The 17236-nt window shown below is 44.8% G+C and overlaps 1 protein-coding gene across 1 annotated transcript; it reads right to left on the bottom strand.

Moving 5' to 3' along the window:
* Positions 1-313: 313 nt before the first annotated feature.
* Positions 314-17162, bottom strand: gpx9 (glutathione peroxidase 9). The gene is made up of 5 exons (XM_060854263.1): positions 17024-17162; positions 11539-11632; positions 7220-7350; positions 4596-4726; positions 314-477 (listed from the first exon to the last, which is right to left on the bottom strand). Exons 2-5 carry the CDS (start codon positions 11609-11611, stop codon positions 402-404), a joined length of 411 nt encoding a protein of 136 aa, XP_060710246.1. The 5' UTR covers positions 11612-11632; positions 17024-17162; the 3' UTR covers positions 314-401.
* Positions 17163-17236: the final 74 nt, after the last annotated feature.

Raw genomic sequence — 17236 nt, 5'->3', positions numbered from 1 at the left:
GGACAGTCACTGTGAGGGAAGGGAAACATATAACATTATCTTGCTCGCTCCCTCATTCAGGGTCAGTTGGCAATGGATGGATATACTCCATTTGTGATACTTAAAATTCAGATTATTCCTAATTCCACACGAATTCACTCAAATGTCAGACTTGATGATTTTTAAAATGCTTTTTATTTTGTCAAAAACTTTCCGGAAACTGATGAAGGGAGCACTTTGTGGCGGGATAATATAAATTCGGAGTGTTTCAACCCCTCTTCCACTGCTCCCCCAACCTGGATCAGAACAGTTGAGCCCACTGGTTCAGTCGTTTCCTCAACTCTCTTCATGTAGTCTCCATCTGTTTCTAGACTTGGTCTCAAACAGGTCCTTTCATTGAAGGATTTCTATCTTTACATAATCTAAACGTAACTCTTCTGGTGTTGCAGCATCAAAATATCATCTTCAATAATGTCGAATGGTGTAGCAAGGTCGTACCTACAAATAGAGACCAGACTGGTGATTGGCGACTGGGAGTCCAGAACAAAAGGACAGAAACTTAGATTTTGAACCAGGCCACTCAGGGTGATGCCAAGCCACACTTGCTCTCACAAGAGATTTTGGAAATTCAGAACTCACCTCCCCACAAAAATAAGGGGGTTGAGACTGCAATGGTGAATGAAAAATTCACAACCAAGACTGTTTGGGGGTAAGAATAGCAGGGATCGTGCAAACAAAATGGTGGTAAGATACAAACTCACTGTGATCTATTTGAATGGTGGCATAAGCTCAAGAAACTGAATCACCTTCTCCTGCGAGGTGTATCATAACATAATCAGAAGTAAGCAACATTTTTCAGGGGGCATTAATATTTAACAGAAATCAATTATCACTTTATGGCTGATTTTATTCATTAAATAGCTGCATGGTGGATCTCCAGATCACTTCCAGTAATATTACCACAATCTCACCGTCTGTCCTTAAACAATGAAGTTTGGGGAAATGAGGCTATCAATAACAAAGGTGAGACTGGCCTATTTTGTACAAATTGCCTACAATGGAAATGTCTTTTATGTCATCATATGATAACTGGCTACTCTCGAGATATCAGTCTGGACAGTGAGTAGAAGCAAAATATTGAATGCTGTTTCCCAACCAAAGAGAAAGATTTTGCACTTATATAGCGCCTTTCATAATCTTCGAGCATTTTCAAGCCGATTAAATCCTTCCGAAGTGCAATCACAGATACAATGTGGAAAGCGAGCCAATCAATTTGTGCACAGCATACACTGTAATGGGTTTTCTCAAAAATACTGGTCAGTTCAAGGCTGTTTAAGGATGAGTAACAAATTCTGGCCTTGCCAGTCATGACCACATCCTGTGAAATAATAACGAAAATAAAATACTTTTGGTCAGCACACCAAACTCTGCTGCTTTTCAAAATAGTGCCATTGGAGGGAAAAATGAGAGGGAAGGTGGAGTCTCACCGCTTAGTATCTCATCTGAAAGATAGGATTTTCTCCAGAGAAACATTCCCTCAGTACTGCACTAGAGTGTCTTGGTGCAACCTCCTGCAGTGAAGTCTGTAACGTGACCCTTTGTTGTCCCAAGAACATGGGGCTAGTTTAGGAGTTTGTCTCAGCACAGCTCAGGAATCAAATGTGTGACTGCTTCATGCTGCACGGTCACGATACTGATGTGACACCCAGCTGCAATGACCAAAATGAGAAGGCCTGTAGCGTTGTGCAGTCAAGTTAGCTGACAATACAAAGTTAGGTAGAGAGAAAAGAAAGTTGTAGGGAGGACACAGTGGATGTGAAGGGATGGAGGGAGTGGTCAAGAGCATGGCAGAGGGTATACAATGGCAGGTCGTGCCTCACAAACCTAATTGAGTTCTTTGAGAAGGTGACTAAGGAAGTGGACGAGGGTAAAGCAGTAGATGTTGTGTATATGGATTTTAGTAAGGCGTTCGATAAGGTTCCCCATGGTAGGCTAATGCTAAAACTACGGAGGTATGGCATTGAGGATACATTAGAGGTTTGGATTAGGAATTGGCTGGCTGGAAGGAGACAGAGGGTAGTAGTTGATGGACTATGTTCATCTTGGAGTGCAGTTACTAGCGGTGTACCACAAGGATCTGTTTTGGGACCATTGCTTTTTGTTATCTTTATAAATGATCTAGAGGAAGGGCTTGAAAGCTGGGTAAGCAAGTTTGCGGATGACACAAAAGTCGGTGGAGTTGTGGATAGTGAGGAAGGAAGTGGTAGGTTACAGCGGGATATAGATAAGTTGCAGAGCTGGGCAGAAATGTGGCAAATGGAATTCAATGTAGCTAAGTGTGAAGTCATTCACTTTGGTAGGAGTAACAAGAAGGTGGATTACTGGGCTAATGGTAGGCTACTTGGTAGTGTGGATGAGCAGAGGGATCTTGGTGTCCATGTACACAGATCTCTGAAAGTTGCCACCCAGGTAAATAGTGCTGTGAGGAAGGCATATGGTGTACTGGGCTTTATTGGTAGAGGAATTGAGTTCCGGAGTCCTGAGGTCATGTTGCAACTGTATAAGACTCTGGTGCGGCCTCATCTGGAGTATTGTGTGCAGCTTTGGTCGCCATACTATAGGAAGGATGTGGAGGCATTGGAACGAGTGCAGAGGAGGTTTACCAGGATGTTGCCTGGAATGGTAGGAAAATCTTATGAGGAAAGGCTGAGGCACTTGGGGCTGTTCTCATTGGAGAAGAGAAGGTTTAGGGGAGATTTGATAGAGGTGTATAAGATGATTAGGGGTTTAGATAGGGTCGACACTGAGAACCTTTTACCGCTAATGGAGTCAGGTGTTACTAGGGGACACAGCTTTAAATTAAGGGGTGGTAGGTATAGGATAGATGTTAGGGGTAGATTCTTTACACAGTGGGTTGTGAGTTCATGGAATGCCCTGCCAGTAGCAGTGGTGAACTCTCCTTCTTTATGGTCATTTAAGCGGGCATTGGATAGGCATTTGGAAGTTATTGGGCTAGTGTAGGTTAGGTAGGATTCGGTCGGCACAACATCGAGGGCCGAAGGGCCTGTACTGCGCTGTATTTTTCTATGTTCTATGTAATGTGGAGTAATATGATGTTCACTTTGGGTGGAAAAACAGAAAAAAGACTTTTTTTAATGTGACAGGCTGGAAATTTGTTAGGGACCTGGGTGACCTTGTAGATAGCTGAAAATGTGTTGCTGGAAAAACGCAGCAGGTCAGGCAGCATCCAAAGAGCAGGAGAGTGGACATTTTGGGCATGAGCCCTTCTTCAGGAATGACCTTGTACATAACTCTCTGAAAGTTAAGGCACAGAGGACAGTGTTTCATTAGTGAGGCAAATAGCATGTTAGCCTTCATTGCAAAGGCATTACAGTTTTAAAGGAAAGCATTGTTACTGTAAGTATAGATATGCCTGGAGTACTGTGTACAGCTTTGGTCTCCTTTTGCAAGGAAGAAGATATTTGCCTTCGAGAATGTGCAGTGAAGGGTCATGCTGCTGATTCCTGGTCGAGAGAGTGGTGCTGGAAAAGCACAGCAGGTCAGGCAGCATCTGAGGAACAGGAAAATCGACATCAGGAATTCCTGATGAAGGGGTTATGCCTGAAATGTCAATTTTCCTGCTCCCCGGATGCTGCCTGACCTGCTGTGCTTTTCCAGCACCACACTCTTGACTCTAATCTCCAGCATCTGCAGTCCTCACTTTCACCCAGCTGATTCCTGGCACAAGTGAACTGTCTTCCGTGAAGAGATTGAGAAAACAATCCTCTTGAATTTGCAAGATTGAGTGGCAATCTTGCAGCAGTGTGAGGGGTTTGACAGCATTGATGCTGGAAATGTTTCCTCTGGCTGAGGAATCCAGGATAGTCTTCGAGTGAGAAGTTGGTCATTCGGGACTGAGATGAAGAGAAAAGTTCTCATTCAAAGCAGTGTGAAACTTTGGGATTCTCGACTTGAGAGGGCTATGAGTCTGTTCAGGGCTGAGATTTTTTTTGATTCACTTATAGGATGAGTGTGGTACTGTGCAAATATTTATTGCCTGTTCCTGGTTGCCCTTGAGAAGGTGATGGTGAGCTGTTTTCTAGACCTGCTGCCATCCACATGCTGTAGGTGGATCCACAATGCTTTTCGGGAGGCTCTTCCAGCATTTTGACCCAGTGACACTGAAGTAATGGTGATACATTTCCAAGTCAAGATGGTTAGAGGAACTTGTAGGCGGTGGTGTTCCCATTAATCTGCTGCCCTTGCCCTTCTAGATGGTAGTAGTTTGGAAGATGCTGTCTAAAGATCTTTAGTGAATTGGATTGGCACATTTTTAGGGAATTGGTACATTAAAGGGAAATGATGGGGACGGTGAAGTTTGGGGAGAGATCTGCCATGCTCACGCTGAACAGTGGAATAGATTTAACGGACCGAATGGTGTACTCTTGCTCCTGTTTTTTAGGTTCTTATCAATAAGTTCCCAATCATGATTTTTCTTTCCATTGATGACTTAGAATGGAGTTTGCAGAGTACCCTGATTGATGCCTGTGGATTCAGGTGGAGCGGAATTGGTGGAAGATACCTCAGTTTCTCATTCACACTCGTGTGCGCTTTACCTTTTATATGGTCGCCCATTCAGATCAACCAAGAACTTCTCAAAGTTCCAGCGAACGTCACTCACTTTCAACGGTGACCAGTGCAGCCTTGTTCGGTCACCAATGACAGGGTTGACAAAGGGACATGAAACCTGGAAAGTGAAATAACTCTTCAGAGGCCGGCATCCCATCATGAGTCACCCTTTATTCATAAATGCATAGCCTTTGACAATAGCACTGAGTCAGGCATTCAGGAGTCTCAATAACACTGACATTTAGCCCAGTCTTTCCTCATTGGACCAGATTAACAACCCAAGTTAGGGAACTCATATTCTATAATGTTCAGCTGACTGACCTCATTACAATCACTACAGAAAGGACAGCTGTTAGCACTTTTCGCAAACTTCCCCCAAATGTTTTCCAGCCAATTTTTTGAACTGTAGAAAAATGTTATAATGTAGAAAAAACAGTTCATACCTAGCAAGCTCACAGTCTGACCTTGTGGATCAGGCAGACTGGACTGTATGGCAAACCAGAACCAAAACACAAGAACAGATTTCAGCTTCTAATACCACACCCCCTTCCCCCCCATCGTTCTCCTCACTGCATGTTCAAAGGAATTAATACAACTTGTAAAGATGGGAAACGATGTTCGACCAAAAACATTGCTGGGACAACTGCTATTCGTCATTTATCTGTAAATTTGATCCTGGCAACTACCAATCCTTTGCTTCACAGTGACATGGCCCTGACAAACCTGTATTTCTGCACATGTGTAGTTACTGTGCCATCTAGTGGTTAAAAATCACACAACACCAGGCTATAGTCCCCAACAGTTTTAATTGGAAGCACTGGCTTTTGGAGAGCCACTCCCTCATCTGGTGGTAATAAACGCAGCCGCCAGACTAACCAAACAAACCCAGAACAATTAAACCATTGAACACTATGTACCATAGACCACTGTCATAGGGTGACAATAGCACCAGCATGCCTGACTCAGACACAGGGTAATGGCAATGACAGTCCATTCAGATTGTCCATCAATGAAGCAAGTGTAGAGACTGATTTACCTCTTTATTCCCACTCTTTCTGAATAATATGCATGACACCCTCATGATCAAACATTAAGTATATTGGGGCTTTACTCACTGGGGTTTCGAAGAATGAGAGGTGGTCTAATTGAAACATATGGGATTCTTTAAGGGGCTTGACAGGGTAAATGCTGAGATGTTTCCCCTAATGAGAGAGTCTAGGACAAAGAGATATCATCTCAGTATAAAGGGGCACCAATGTAAGATTGTCTCAATGAGTTGTGTGGCTTTGGAACTCCTTGCTACAAAGAGCTGTTGGAGGTGAGGTGTGGGACAGTGTCCTTGTGTATACTTAAGGCTGAGATGATAAATTCTTGATCAGTCGGGGAATCAAGGGTGAAAAGCCTGGAAAGCGGACATGAGGAATGTCAGATCAGTCATGATCCTGTTGAATGGTGGAGGTGGCTGGATGGGCAGAATGGCCTACTCTTGTTCCTATTTCTAATGGTCTTATGGACATTCAGTAGATACACATTTGGAGTGACATTCAGACACAACGCAAGGACGTGGCCATAAACTTATCATTAAGACCAGAAGAGATTGTAAAGAGTTTTTAGTGACCTAAGGGTCATTCTCAACAAGAATATTATGGAGGAGATTCGACGTTTCAGGCATAAGCCCTTCTTCAGGAATGAGGAAAGCTTTTCCAGCAACACATTTTCAGCTCTGATCTCCAGCATCTGCAGACCTCACTTTCTCCTCCATGAAACCAAACCATGAGGCAACATTAGGGCGGGTGGCTAACAGCTTGGTCCAAGAGGTAGATTTTAAGAAGCATCTTCAGTGCCGGGGAAGTGGTCTAGAGAGGGAATTCCCTGAACATAGGATGTAGGCAGTCGAAGGTATGGCTACCAATGGTGCAGCAGCTAAAGTCAGGGATGCCCAATAGGTTCAGAATGAGAGGAGTTGAAAATGTGTTGCTGGTTACAGCAGGTCAGGCAGCATGCAAGGAACAGGAAATTCGACGTTTCGGGCATAAGCCCTTCATCAGGAATGCAGACCTCATATTTTATCAGAATGAGAGGAGTTCAGATTACAAGGTGCGTTATGCAAGTAGGAGTTAACAGAGATAGTGAGGGGAAAGGCAAGGAGCTGTTTAAAAACATGAAGGAGAATTTTAAATCAGAGGCATTGCTTAACCAAGAGCCAATGTCAGCAGTCAAAGGGCAATAGGTAAATCAGATTCCGGCATGGGACTGTGCTTTCTGTTTCTAATTTATTGCCTCTCTCTCTCTCTCTCTCTCTCTCCTTCTGTATCAAGACTACTTAGTTTAGGGAGTTGGACGGGGTGGGGGGAACTCCAGGGATGAAGGAAGTATCTCTGTAATTCTTCAGGCAACATGAACATGAGGCAGGCTTGATGGACTAACTACCCACATCCTGCCCACTGTTATTGCATGCTTTAATATAAGGAGAGAACAAGTCAGCTGGGGGTGATCATTAATAACAGTCACTGAATGTCAACAAGACCCTGAGTATAAATAACATATAGATGGAAAGGTCAATGATAATTAGCATTACTAATTTATTGGGTGACTTCTCAATGACACTGACCTTCAAAAACGTGTAGAGAGGATGCTCTTTCTCGCCATTCACCTCAATCTTACCAAATATGGGAAATTTAGGAACAAAGCCCCCTCCTGGACGCACAAACTTGAGAAAATTCAGAGTCTCGTGGTCTTTCTCTAAAAAGGCATGTTTAGCATAGATCTGAGCACAACGTTAAGCCCGGAGTCAACATAGACACAGCAACATCTCATCTCAAAAGGCTTTTAATGATTGATCAGGTAATGTGTTAACAGTGCTTGTTAAAAATACAAGACAGAGCTCCCATCTGAATTGTAATTTCAGTTTATCATAGAATCCCTACAGTGTGGAAACAGGCCATTTGGCCCAACAAGTCCACACTGACTGTCCGAAGAGTAACCCACCCAGATCCACGCCCGTACCCTATTACTCTACATTTCCTCTGAACGATGTACCTAACCTGCACATCCCGAGACACTATGGGCAATTTAGCATGGCCAATCCACCTGACTTGCACATCCTTGGGTTGTGGGAGGAAACCGGAGCACTCAAAGTAAACCCACGCAAACATGGGGAGAATGTGCAAACTCCACACAGTCGCCCGAGGCTGGAATCGAACCTGGATCCCTGGCGCTGTGAGGTGCTGGCATTGGGTATCAGGTTGGCCACTGCAGTGTTCCGGTCATCAGAGTCATTCCTGTCATGGGCCTGCTCAATGTAATGCCAATGATGTTGTACACAATGCATTATTCTGCTCAGATGGAGATGTATCTCTTTAAGTTTGGAAGGCGTATTGTTAAGTGAGCTTGTTTGGTTCAAAAACATTGCAGATTAGACCGCTATTGGCAGTTTCAGGCTGTCAGTAAGAAGCAGCCAGCAATGGAGTGTAATGTATTTGCTAAATACATTTACAATACTGGTAAGTCATTATTATGTGAAAATGTTGTGCAGAGCACGCAGTTGCTTATTAATTCTCTGTTGGATGAGACCATCAATGACAAGGGTGACATTTATTAGCTGCTCCTCGATGCCCTGGGAAGATGTCACTTCCTTTCACCTGGTCACTTCCTTGCACCACTGTCAGTGGAGAAAGTGAGGACTGCAGATGCTGGAGATCGGAGCTGAAAATGTGTTGCTGGAAAAGCACAGCAGGTCAGGCAGCATCCAAGGAGCAGGAGAATCGACGTTTCGGGCATGAGCCCTTCTTCAGGAATGAGGAAAGTGTGCCAAGCAGGCTAAGATAAAAGGTATGGAGGAGGGACTTGGGGGAGGGCCGTTGGAAATGTGATAGGTGGAAGGAAGTTAAGGTGAGGGTGATAGGCCGGAGTGGAGGTGGGGGCGGAGAGGTCAGGAAGAAGATTGCAGGTTAGGAAGGCGGTGCTGAGTTCGAGGGTTGGGACTAAGACAAAGTGGGGGGAGGGGAAATGAGGAAACTGGAGAAATCTGAGTTCATCCCTTGTGGTTGGAGAGTTCCTAGACGGAAGATGAGGCACTCTTCCTCCAGCCGTGGTGTTGCTATGGTCTAGCGATGGAGGAGTCCAAGACCTGCATGTCCTTGGTGGAGTGGGAGGGGGAGTTGAAGTGTTGAGCCACGGGGCGGTTGGATTGGTTGGTCCGGGTGTCCCAGAGGTGTTCTCTGAAACGTTCCACAAGTAGGCGGTCTGTCTCCCCAATATAGAGGAGGCCACATTGGGTGCAGCGGATGCAGTAAATGATGTGTGTGGAGGTGCAGGTGAATTTGTGGCAGATATGGAAGGATCCCTTGGGGCCTTGGAAGGAAGTAAGGGGGGAGGTGTGGGCGCAAGTTTTGCATTTCTTGCGGTTACAGGGGAAGGTGCCGGGAGTGGAGGTTGAGTTGGTGGGGGGTGTGAACCTGACAAGGGAGTCACAGAGGGTGTGGTCTTTTCGGAATGCTGATAGGGGAGGGGAGGGAAATATATCCCTGGTGGTGAGGTCTGTTTAGAGGTGGTGGAAATGATGACGGAATGATATTGTAGGTACTGGTTGTCCTGGTTGGGTCCAAATTTTGTTGGTCTGAACATAGTCCGGAGTCCGTGTGGGGTCAGTTGGTTCTGTAGGCAGGTGCTGAGGAAGGAGATGGTAGCGTGAGAACGTGGCTGAAGAGCTTCTGGGTAGAGGAGTTGTTGGTACTGGTTGTCCGGGTTGGGTCCAAATTTTGTTGGTCTGAACGTAGTCCAGAGTCCGTGCGGGGTCAAACACATTTTTCAGCTCTGATCTCCAGCATCTGCAGTCCTTACTTTCTCCTCGAAGATTTTAACCTACTGCGAATCCTCTTGCAAGGATGCCTTCCTTGAAGAAGCTCTTTTCCCCCCTCTACAAGGATTTCAGTGAGTCCCTCTCTCACTGCACCCCCCAGGTCATCTCCTCTGCACAGAAGCTCTTCAGCCACGTTCTCAAACAGACCCGTTACCACAGCCACATCTCCTTCCTCAGCACCTGCCTACGGAACCGACTGATCCCGCACGGACTCCGGACTACATTCAGACCAACAAGATTTGGACACAACCAGGACAACCAGTACATACAATATCATCCGTCGTCACCTCCAAACGGACCCCACCACCAGGGATACATTTCCCTCCCCTCCCCTATCAGCAATCCGAAAAGACCACTCCCTCCATGACTCCCTTGTCAGGTCCACACCCCCAACCAACCCAACCTCCACTCCCGCCAGCTTCCTCTGCAACTGTAAGAAATGCAAAACTTGTGCCCACACCTCCCCCCCCCCTTACTTCCCTCCAAGGCCTCAAGGGATCCTTCCATATCCGCCACAAATTCACTTGCACCTCCACACACATCATTACTGCATCCGCTGCACCCGATGTGGCCTCCTCTATATTGGGGAGACAGGCCGCCTACTTGCAGAACATTTCAGAGAATACCTCTGGGACACCCGGACCAACCAATCCAACCACCCTGTGGCTCAACACTTCAACTCCCCCTCCCACTCCACCAAGGACATGCAGGTCCTTGGACTCCTCCATCGCCAGACCATAGCAACACCACGGCTGGAGGAAGAGCGCCTCATCTTCTGCCTAGGCACTCTCCAACCACAAGGGATGAACTCAGATTTCTCCAGTTTCCTCATTTCCCCTCCCCCCACCTTGTCTCAGTCGAATCCCTCGAACTCAGCACCACCTTCCTAACCTGTAATCTTCTTCCTGACCTCTCCGCCCCCACCCCCACTCTGGCCTATCACCCTCACCTTAACCTCCTTCCACCTATCGCATTTCCAACGCCTCTCCCCCAAGTCCCTCCTCCCTACCTTTTATCTTAGCCTGCTTGGCACACTTTCCTCATTCCTGAAGAAGGGCTCATGCCCGAAACATCGATTCTCCTGCTCCTTGGATGCTGCCTGACCTGCTGCGCTTTTCCAGCAACACATTTTCACCATTGCAAGTGGCTTTGACACAGCTCAATGGCTTTCTAAAACCATTTCAGAGGGTTGCTATGAGTCAACATTATTGATACAGGACTGGAGTTGCAAAAAAAAAGGTCAACCTGCCTGAGGACAATATTTCTTTTTTCTCCTGATGTATATTAGTCTGCCACATGATTTCTACCACAATCTGCTTCATGATCACAGTCAGTTATAACAGTTTAGTTTAAAATTCCATTAAATTTTCTCAATTCACCAAGACCATCATTCAATGTATTATTAGTCAAGAAATGTAGAGAAGAAGGAGAAAGACTTGCATTTATATCGCACTTTTTACTGGATGTCTCAAAGTGCAACCAAAGTAATAATTTTGAACGGCAGTCATTGTTGAAAATGCCATTTATCCAAGGGAACATTCCACAAGCCCCAATGTGATGATGACCAGGTAATCTCATGATGTTGATATTGCCCAGGATACCAAGGATGACACTCTGCTCTTCTTAATGGATCTCTCACATTCACCCCTGAGTAGGCTGATGGGACCTCAGTTTAACATCTCATCTGAACCTCATCTTTACAGGCAGCACTCCCCTCAGTACTGCACTAGAATGTCATAATTTATTAACCACTACACTAATAATGTATATCCCCTGTTCTAAACCTTCATCGCTTGTTCTTATGATTGTTGGTTGGGGTTTTACATTCGCCATTCTATTTTCCTATGTCAACAGTCACAATATGGCTGCAGGCATCGGCCACTTTGACATTTTTCTTTGGCACAAGTGGCAGAAACCTTTTTGGCAGCTCTGTCACCGCCTTGAAATTGTAAAAGGCTGGGATTCACCCAGTAAATTGAGGCAAAGTCATTGACTATTTACCAACAAATTCACAAGATTTATATTGTCAGGTCACCCCACATTTGCGGAAGTTAATGTATCCTTCTCACCTGGATCCTGTTGTCCAAACTGGTTACAGGGAAAACCCAAAACAGTGAATGGGGATTGGGAAAGGTTATCCATTAGAACGTTCAGTTTGTGAAACTGTTGAACAGAAAACAAGAAGACAATTATGAGGGGGCTGGTAACTGCAGCTTTTGGTCATCGAGATCTACAGCATGGAAAACGGCCCTTTGTCCGCACTGGTCAAAAACAATCACCAAGTTAAACTAACCAACCTAACGAGCATCAACCCAATCTAGGTGAAATAGACCAAAATGATTGCTGAGCCAAAATTGTCCGAAATCTGGCTATTCATTATCCAGAGATTGATTTACAGGTTAAAGTTTTTTGTGCTGGATCTATTAAAGCAGAAAGGGGCTTTGTGGCGCAGTGGTAATATCCCTACAGCTGGACCTGGAGGCTCAGGTTCAGTCCCACCCATGCCAGAGACATTTAATAACATTTCTGAACATGTTGATTAGAAAAATAGGTTACATAAAAATTGATATTGATGCAGAATTTGAGAAGTAATCAGAATTGGGTAATCCAAGATGGAGGACGGGAAAAATTTCTGGCTGTAAGAGCTGCTCCTTTTTTTTGAGGTATTTTAGGTGTTGGAGATGAGTTCTTCAAATTCCAGGAGCAGCAATTACTGTTTTATACGCTGTTGCAATGTTTTGGAACTTTGGGGAAAAAAAGTCAAAACAATAGCAGTTTAGAAGGGAGAAGAGCAGACAAAGGAAGCACAGGGTGAGGACAGTGCAGGGGAGAGAGAGAGAACGAGAACCTGCACAGTTACTGCCTTTGCTGTTTGAATTCGTGTATCGCTGGACATCAGAGTGCATCTGGGAAAATTAACAAACAGTGAAATTCACAACTAATCTTAAAGGAACTGTTGGGTGAAGTTCACAGCACAGAATCAGACAAGTTAATTGTTACTGTACAAGAGAAAGGCTGCAGTAGTGAGTATAGTGGATTCTTTCTTGATTATATTTTTGGAGAAAAGTCTCTTGATTAAACTTAAAATATAAGCCATAGCTATTAATTTAACCCGGGGCAGTGTTTGTAGAGGAATAAGACGGTGTTATTTTCTGGGTCTGTAGATTGTGAAGGAACAAAAATGGCCTTTGTAGTGATATGTACTTCTTGTCAGATGTGGGAGTTTAAAGAGAGTTTAAGGGTTACTGCGGATTATATCTGCCATAAATGCTGTTGGATGCGAATCTTATCAGATCGAATGGATTGGTTGGAAAGACAGACAGAGGCAATGAGGAATTTGCAACAGCAACAGTATGTGATGGATGGCAGTTATAGGAAGGGGGAAAGTCTCAGATACAGTCACATAGATGGGTTAACTCCAGGAAGGGTGAGAGAGGTCAGCACCAAGGGCAGGAGTCTTTTGTGGATATGCCCATTTTAAACAGGTACGCTGTTTTGGAAAATGTAGGGGGTGATGGATTCTCAGGGGAACGTAGCACAAAAAGCCAAGTTTCTGGTACTGAGACTGGCTTTAATGTAACGAGGGCTTCCATAAGATCAACTGTGTTAGGGAATTCTGTAGTCAGAGGTACAGATAGAAGTTTCTGTGGCCCAGCAGAGAAAAAGCAGAATGGTGTGTTGTTTCCCTGGTGCCAAGATCAAGGATGTCTCAGAGAGGGTGCAGAATGTTCTCACAGGGGAGAGGGGCCAGCAGGAGGTCATTGTCCACATTGGAACCAACGACATTGCAAGGGAAAAGGTTGAGACTCTGAAGGGAGATTACAAAGAATTAGGCAGAAATTTAAAAAGGAGATCCTCAAGGGTAGTAATATCTGGATTACTCCCACTGCTGTGAGCTAGTGAGGGCAGGAATAGGAGGATAGAGCAGATGAATGCATGGCTGAGGAGCTAGTGTATGGGAGAAGGATTCACATTTTTGGATCATTGGAATCTCTTTTGGGGAAGAAGTGACCTGTACGGATTGCACCTAAATTGGAAAGGGACTAATATACTGGCAGGGAGATTTGCTAGAACTGCTTGGGAGGATTTAAAATAGTAAGGTGGGGGGAGGCGGGGGGGGGGGGGGGGGGGGGGGGGGGGGGGGGGGGGGGGTTGGTGGGACCCAGGGAGATAGTGAGGAAAGAGATCAATCTGAGACAGGTACAGCTGAGAACAGAAGTGAGTCAAACAGCCAGGGCAGGCAGGGACAAGGTAGGACTAATAAATTAAACTGCATTTATTTCAATGCAAGGGGCCTAACAGGGAAGGTAGATGAACTCAGGGCATGGTTAGGAACATGGGACTGGGATATCATAGCAATTACGGAAACATGGCTCAGGGATGGGCAGGACTGGCAGCTTAATGTTCCAGGATACAAATGCTACAGGAAGGATAGAAAGGAAGGCAAGAGAGGAGGGGGAGTGGCATTTTTGATAAGGGATAGAATTACAGCTGTGCTGAGGGAGGATATTCCCAGAAATACATCCAGAGAAGTTGTTTGGGTGGAACTGAGAAATAAGAAAGGGATGATCACCTTATTGGGATTGTATTATAGACCCCCCAATAGTCAGAGGGAATTTGAGAAACAAACTTGTAAGGAGATCTCAGCTATGTGTAAGAATAATAGGGTAGTTATGATCGGGGATTTTAACTTTCCAAACATTGACTGGGACTGCCATAGTGTTAAAGGTTTAGATGGATAGGAATTTCTTAAGTTCAAGTTAATTTCAAGACAATTTTCTGATTCAGTATGTGATGTACCTACTAGAGAAGGTGCAAACCTTGACCTACTCATGGGAAATAAGGCAGGGCAGGTGACTGAGGTGTCAGTGGGGGAGCACTTTGGGACCAGCGACTGTAATTCTATTCATTTTAAAATCATGATGGAAAAGGATAGACCAGACCTAAAAGTTGAAGTTCTAAATTGGAGAAAAGCCGATTTTGACGGTATGAGGCAAGAACTTTCGAAAGCTGATTAGAGGCAGGTGTTCGTAGGTAAAGGGACGGCTGGAAAATAGGAAGCCTTCAGAAATGAGATAACAAAAATCCAGAGAAGGTATATTCCTGTCAGGGTGAAAGGGAAGGCTGGTAGGTATAGGGAATACTGGATGACTAAAAAAATTGAGGGTTTGGTTAAGAAAAAGAAGGAAGCATATGTCAGGTATAGACAGGATAGATCGAGTGAATCATTAGAGTATAACAGAAATAGGAGTATACTTAAGAGGGAAATCAGGAGGGCAAAACAGGGACATGAGATAGCTTTGGCAAATAGAATTAAGGAGAATCCAAAGGGTTTTTACAAATACATTAAGGACAAAAGGGTTACGAGGGAGAGAATAGGGCCCCTCAAAGATCAGCAAGGCGGCCTTTGTGTGGAGCCACAGAAAAAAGGGGAGATATTAAATGAATATTTCGCATAGACTGTTGGGAAATAGATGGTGACATCTTGCAAAATGTCCAGATTAGAGAGGAGGAAGTGCTGGATGTCTTGAAATGGTTAAAAGTGGATAAATCCCTAGGATCTGATCAGGTGTACCCGAGAACTCTGTGGGAAGCTAGGGAAGTGATTGCTGGGCCTCTTGCTGAGATATTTGTATCATTGATAATCATAGGTGAGGTGCCGGAAGACTGGAGGTTGGCAAACATGGTGCCACTGTTTAAGAAAGGCGGTAAAGACAAGCCAGGGAACTATAGACCGGTGAGCCTGACCTCGGTGGTGGGCAAGTTGTTGGAGGGAATCCTGAGGGACAGGATGTACATGTATTTGGAAAGGCAAGGACTGATTAGGGATAGTCAACATGGCTTTGTGCGTGGGAAATCATGTCTCACAAACTTGATTGAGTTTTTTGAAGAAGTAACAAAGAAGATTGATGAGGGCAGTGCAGTAGATGTGATCTATATGGACTTCAGTAAGGCGTTCGAGAAGGTTCCCTATGGGAGACTGATTAGCAAGGTTAGATCTCATGGAATACAGGGAGAACTAGCCATTTGGATACAGAACTGGCTCAAAGGCAGAAGACAGAGGGTGGTGGTGGAGGGTTGTTTTTCAGAATGGAGGCTGTGGCAAGTGGAGTGCCACAAGGATCGGTGCTGGGCCCTCTACTTTTTGTCATTTATATAAATGATTTGGGTGCGCGCATAAGAGGTATAGTTAGTAAGTTTGCAGATGACACCAAAATTGGAGGTGTAGTGGACAACGAAGAGGGTTTCCTTAGATTACAACAGGATCTGGACCAGATGGGCCAATGGGCTGAGAAGTGGCAGATGGAGTTTAATTCAGATAAATGCGAGGTGCTGCATTTTGGGAAAGCAAATCTTAGCAGGACTTATACACTTAATCGTGTTGCTGAACAAAGAGACCTTGGAGTGCAGGTTCATAGCTTTGTGCTTTGAAAGTGGAGTCACAGATAGATAGGATAGTGAAGAAGGCGTTTGGTATGCTTTCCTTTATAGGTCTGAGTATTGAGTACAGGAGTTGGGAGGTCATATTGCTGCTGTTGGAATATTGTGTGCAATTCTGGTCTCCTTCCTATCGGAAAGATGTTGTAAAACTTGAAAGGGTTCAGAAAAGATCTACAAGGATGTTGCCAGGGTTGGAGGATCTGAGCTACAGAGAAAGGCTGAACAAGCTGGGGCTGTTTTCCCTGGAGCGTCGGAGGCTGAGGAGTGACCTTATAGAAGTTTACAAAATTATGAGGGGCATGGATAGGATAAATAGGCAAAGTCTTTTCCTTGGGGTCAGCGAGTCCAGGACTAGAGGGCATAGGTTTAGGGTGAGAGGGGAAAGATATAAAAGAGACCTAAAGGGCAACTTTTTCATGCAGAGGGTGGTATGTGTATGGAATGAGCTGCCAGAGGATGTGGTGGAGGCTGGTACAATTGCAACATTTAAGAGGCATTTGGATGGGTATATGGATAGCAAGGGTTTAGAGGAATATGGGCCGGGTGCTGACAGGTGGGACTAGGTTGGGTTGGGATATCTGGTCAGTGTGGACAGGTTGGACCGAAGGGTCTGTTTCCAAGCTGTACATCTCTATAACCTCAGAATTTGTTTTCTGTCATAATCCAAATGTCATTATGATGTGAGTACATTAGTGTTTGCTCTTTCCTGATGGCCTTACAACTGAGTGACTTGCTCAGAAGACAGTTCAGAGTCAAACACATTGAGCCCAATGTGTCTCCCTATGTGAATCAGAATTACAGCCATTAACCTGGGTCCGGAGCCACATGTAGGCCAGACCAGGTAAGGACAGCCGATTGCCTTCCTCGAAGGGAAATCAGTGAATCAGATAAGTTTTTATGACATTTAATATCATGATCATCATCCCAGAGTCTAGCTCTAAATTCCAGATTTTTAAAAATATCAATTGAATTTAAATGTGGGATTTGAACGCACATTAGTAGGCCTTTAGATTTCTAGACCAGTAACATTACCACGACACTATACAGTCTGGTAAAATATTCCATTGAGGCATACAATCATCTTTGACACTGAACAACAGAGCTGCTCTTTACCTGTGGTATCGTTGACCCTCAGAATGTGGCCAAGTTGGTAACCAGCAGGATCTTCCCTTGATACTGTCGCAGAGACACAGGAACTCCGTCCAGTGTCTGCACTGTAAACTCATACAGAGGAGCAACGGGCACTTCCTCCTGGACTGTAAGTGGCAGAGAACAGACAGGCAGAGACATCATGAGCAGGAAGAATAACTCATTAGATTTTTCTAT

Source organism: Hemiscyllium ocellatum, chromosome 43, assembly GCF_020745735.1.
Source record: "Hemiscyllium ocellatum isolate sHemOce1 chromosome 43, sHemOce1.pat.X.cur, whole genome shotgun sequence".
Classification (NCBI taxonomy): Eukaryota; Metazoa; Chordata; class Chondrichthyes; order Orectolobiformes; family Hemiscylliidae; genus Hemiscyllium; species Hemiscyllium ocellatum.
Note: the sequence above shows the minus strand (reverse complement) of the source record. Positions and strands in the feature narration are given on the sequence as shown.

Bases quoted from the DNA above. Each gene is read 5' to 3' on its own strand.
- gpx9 (XM_060854263.1), bottom strand. From the start codon at position 11,611: ATGGATAACCTTTCCCAATCCCCATTCACTGTTTTGGGTTTTCCCTGT. The intron at 4,727-7,219 runs GTCAGTGTCATT...TTCACTTTCCAG, and splicing joins CTCTCTACACGTTTTTGAAG to GTTTCATGTCCCTTTGTCAA. The intron at 478-4,595 runs GTAAAGCGCACA...CTCTATTTGTAG, and splicing joins AATGGGCGACCATATAAAAG to GTACGACCTTGCTACACCAT.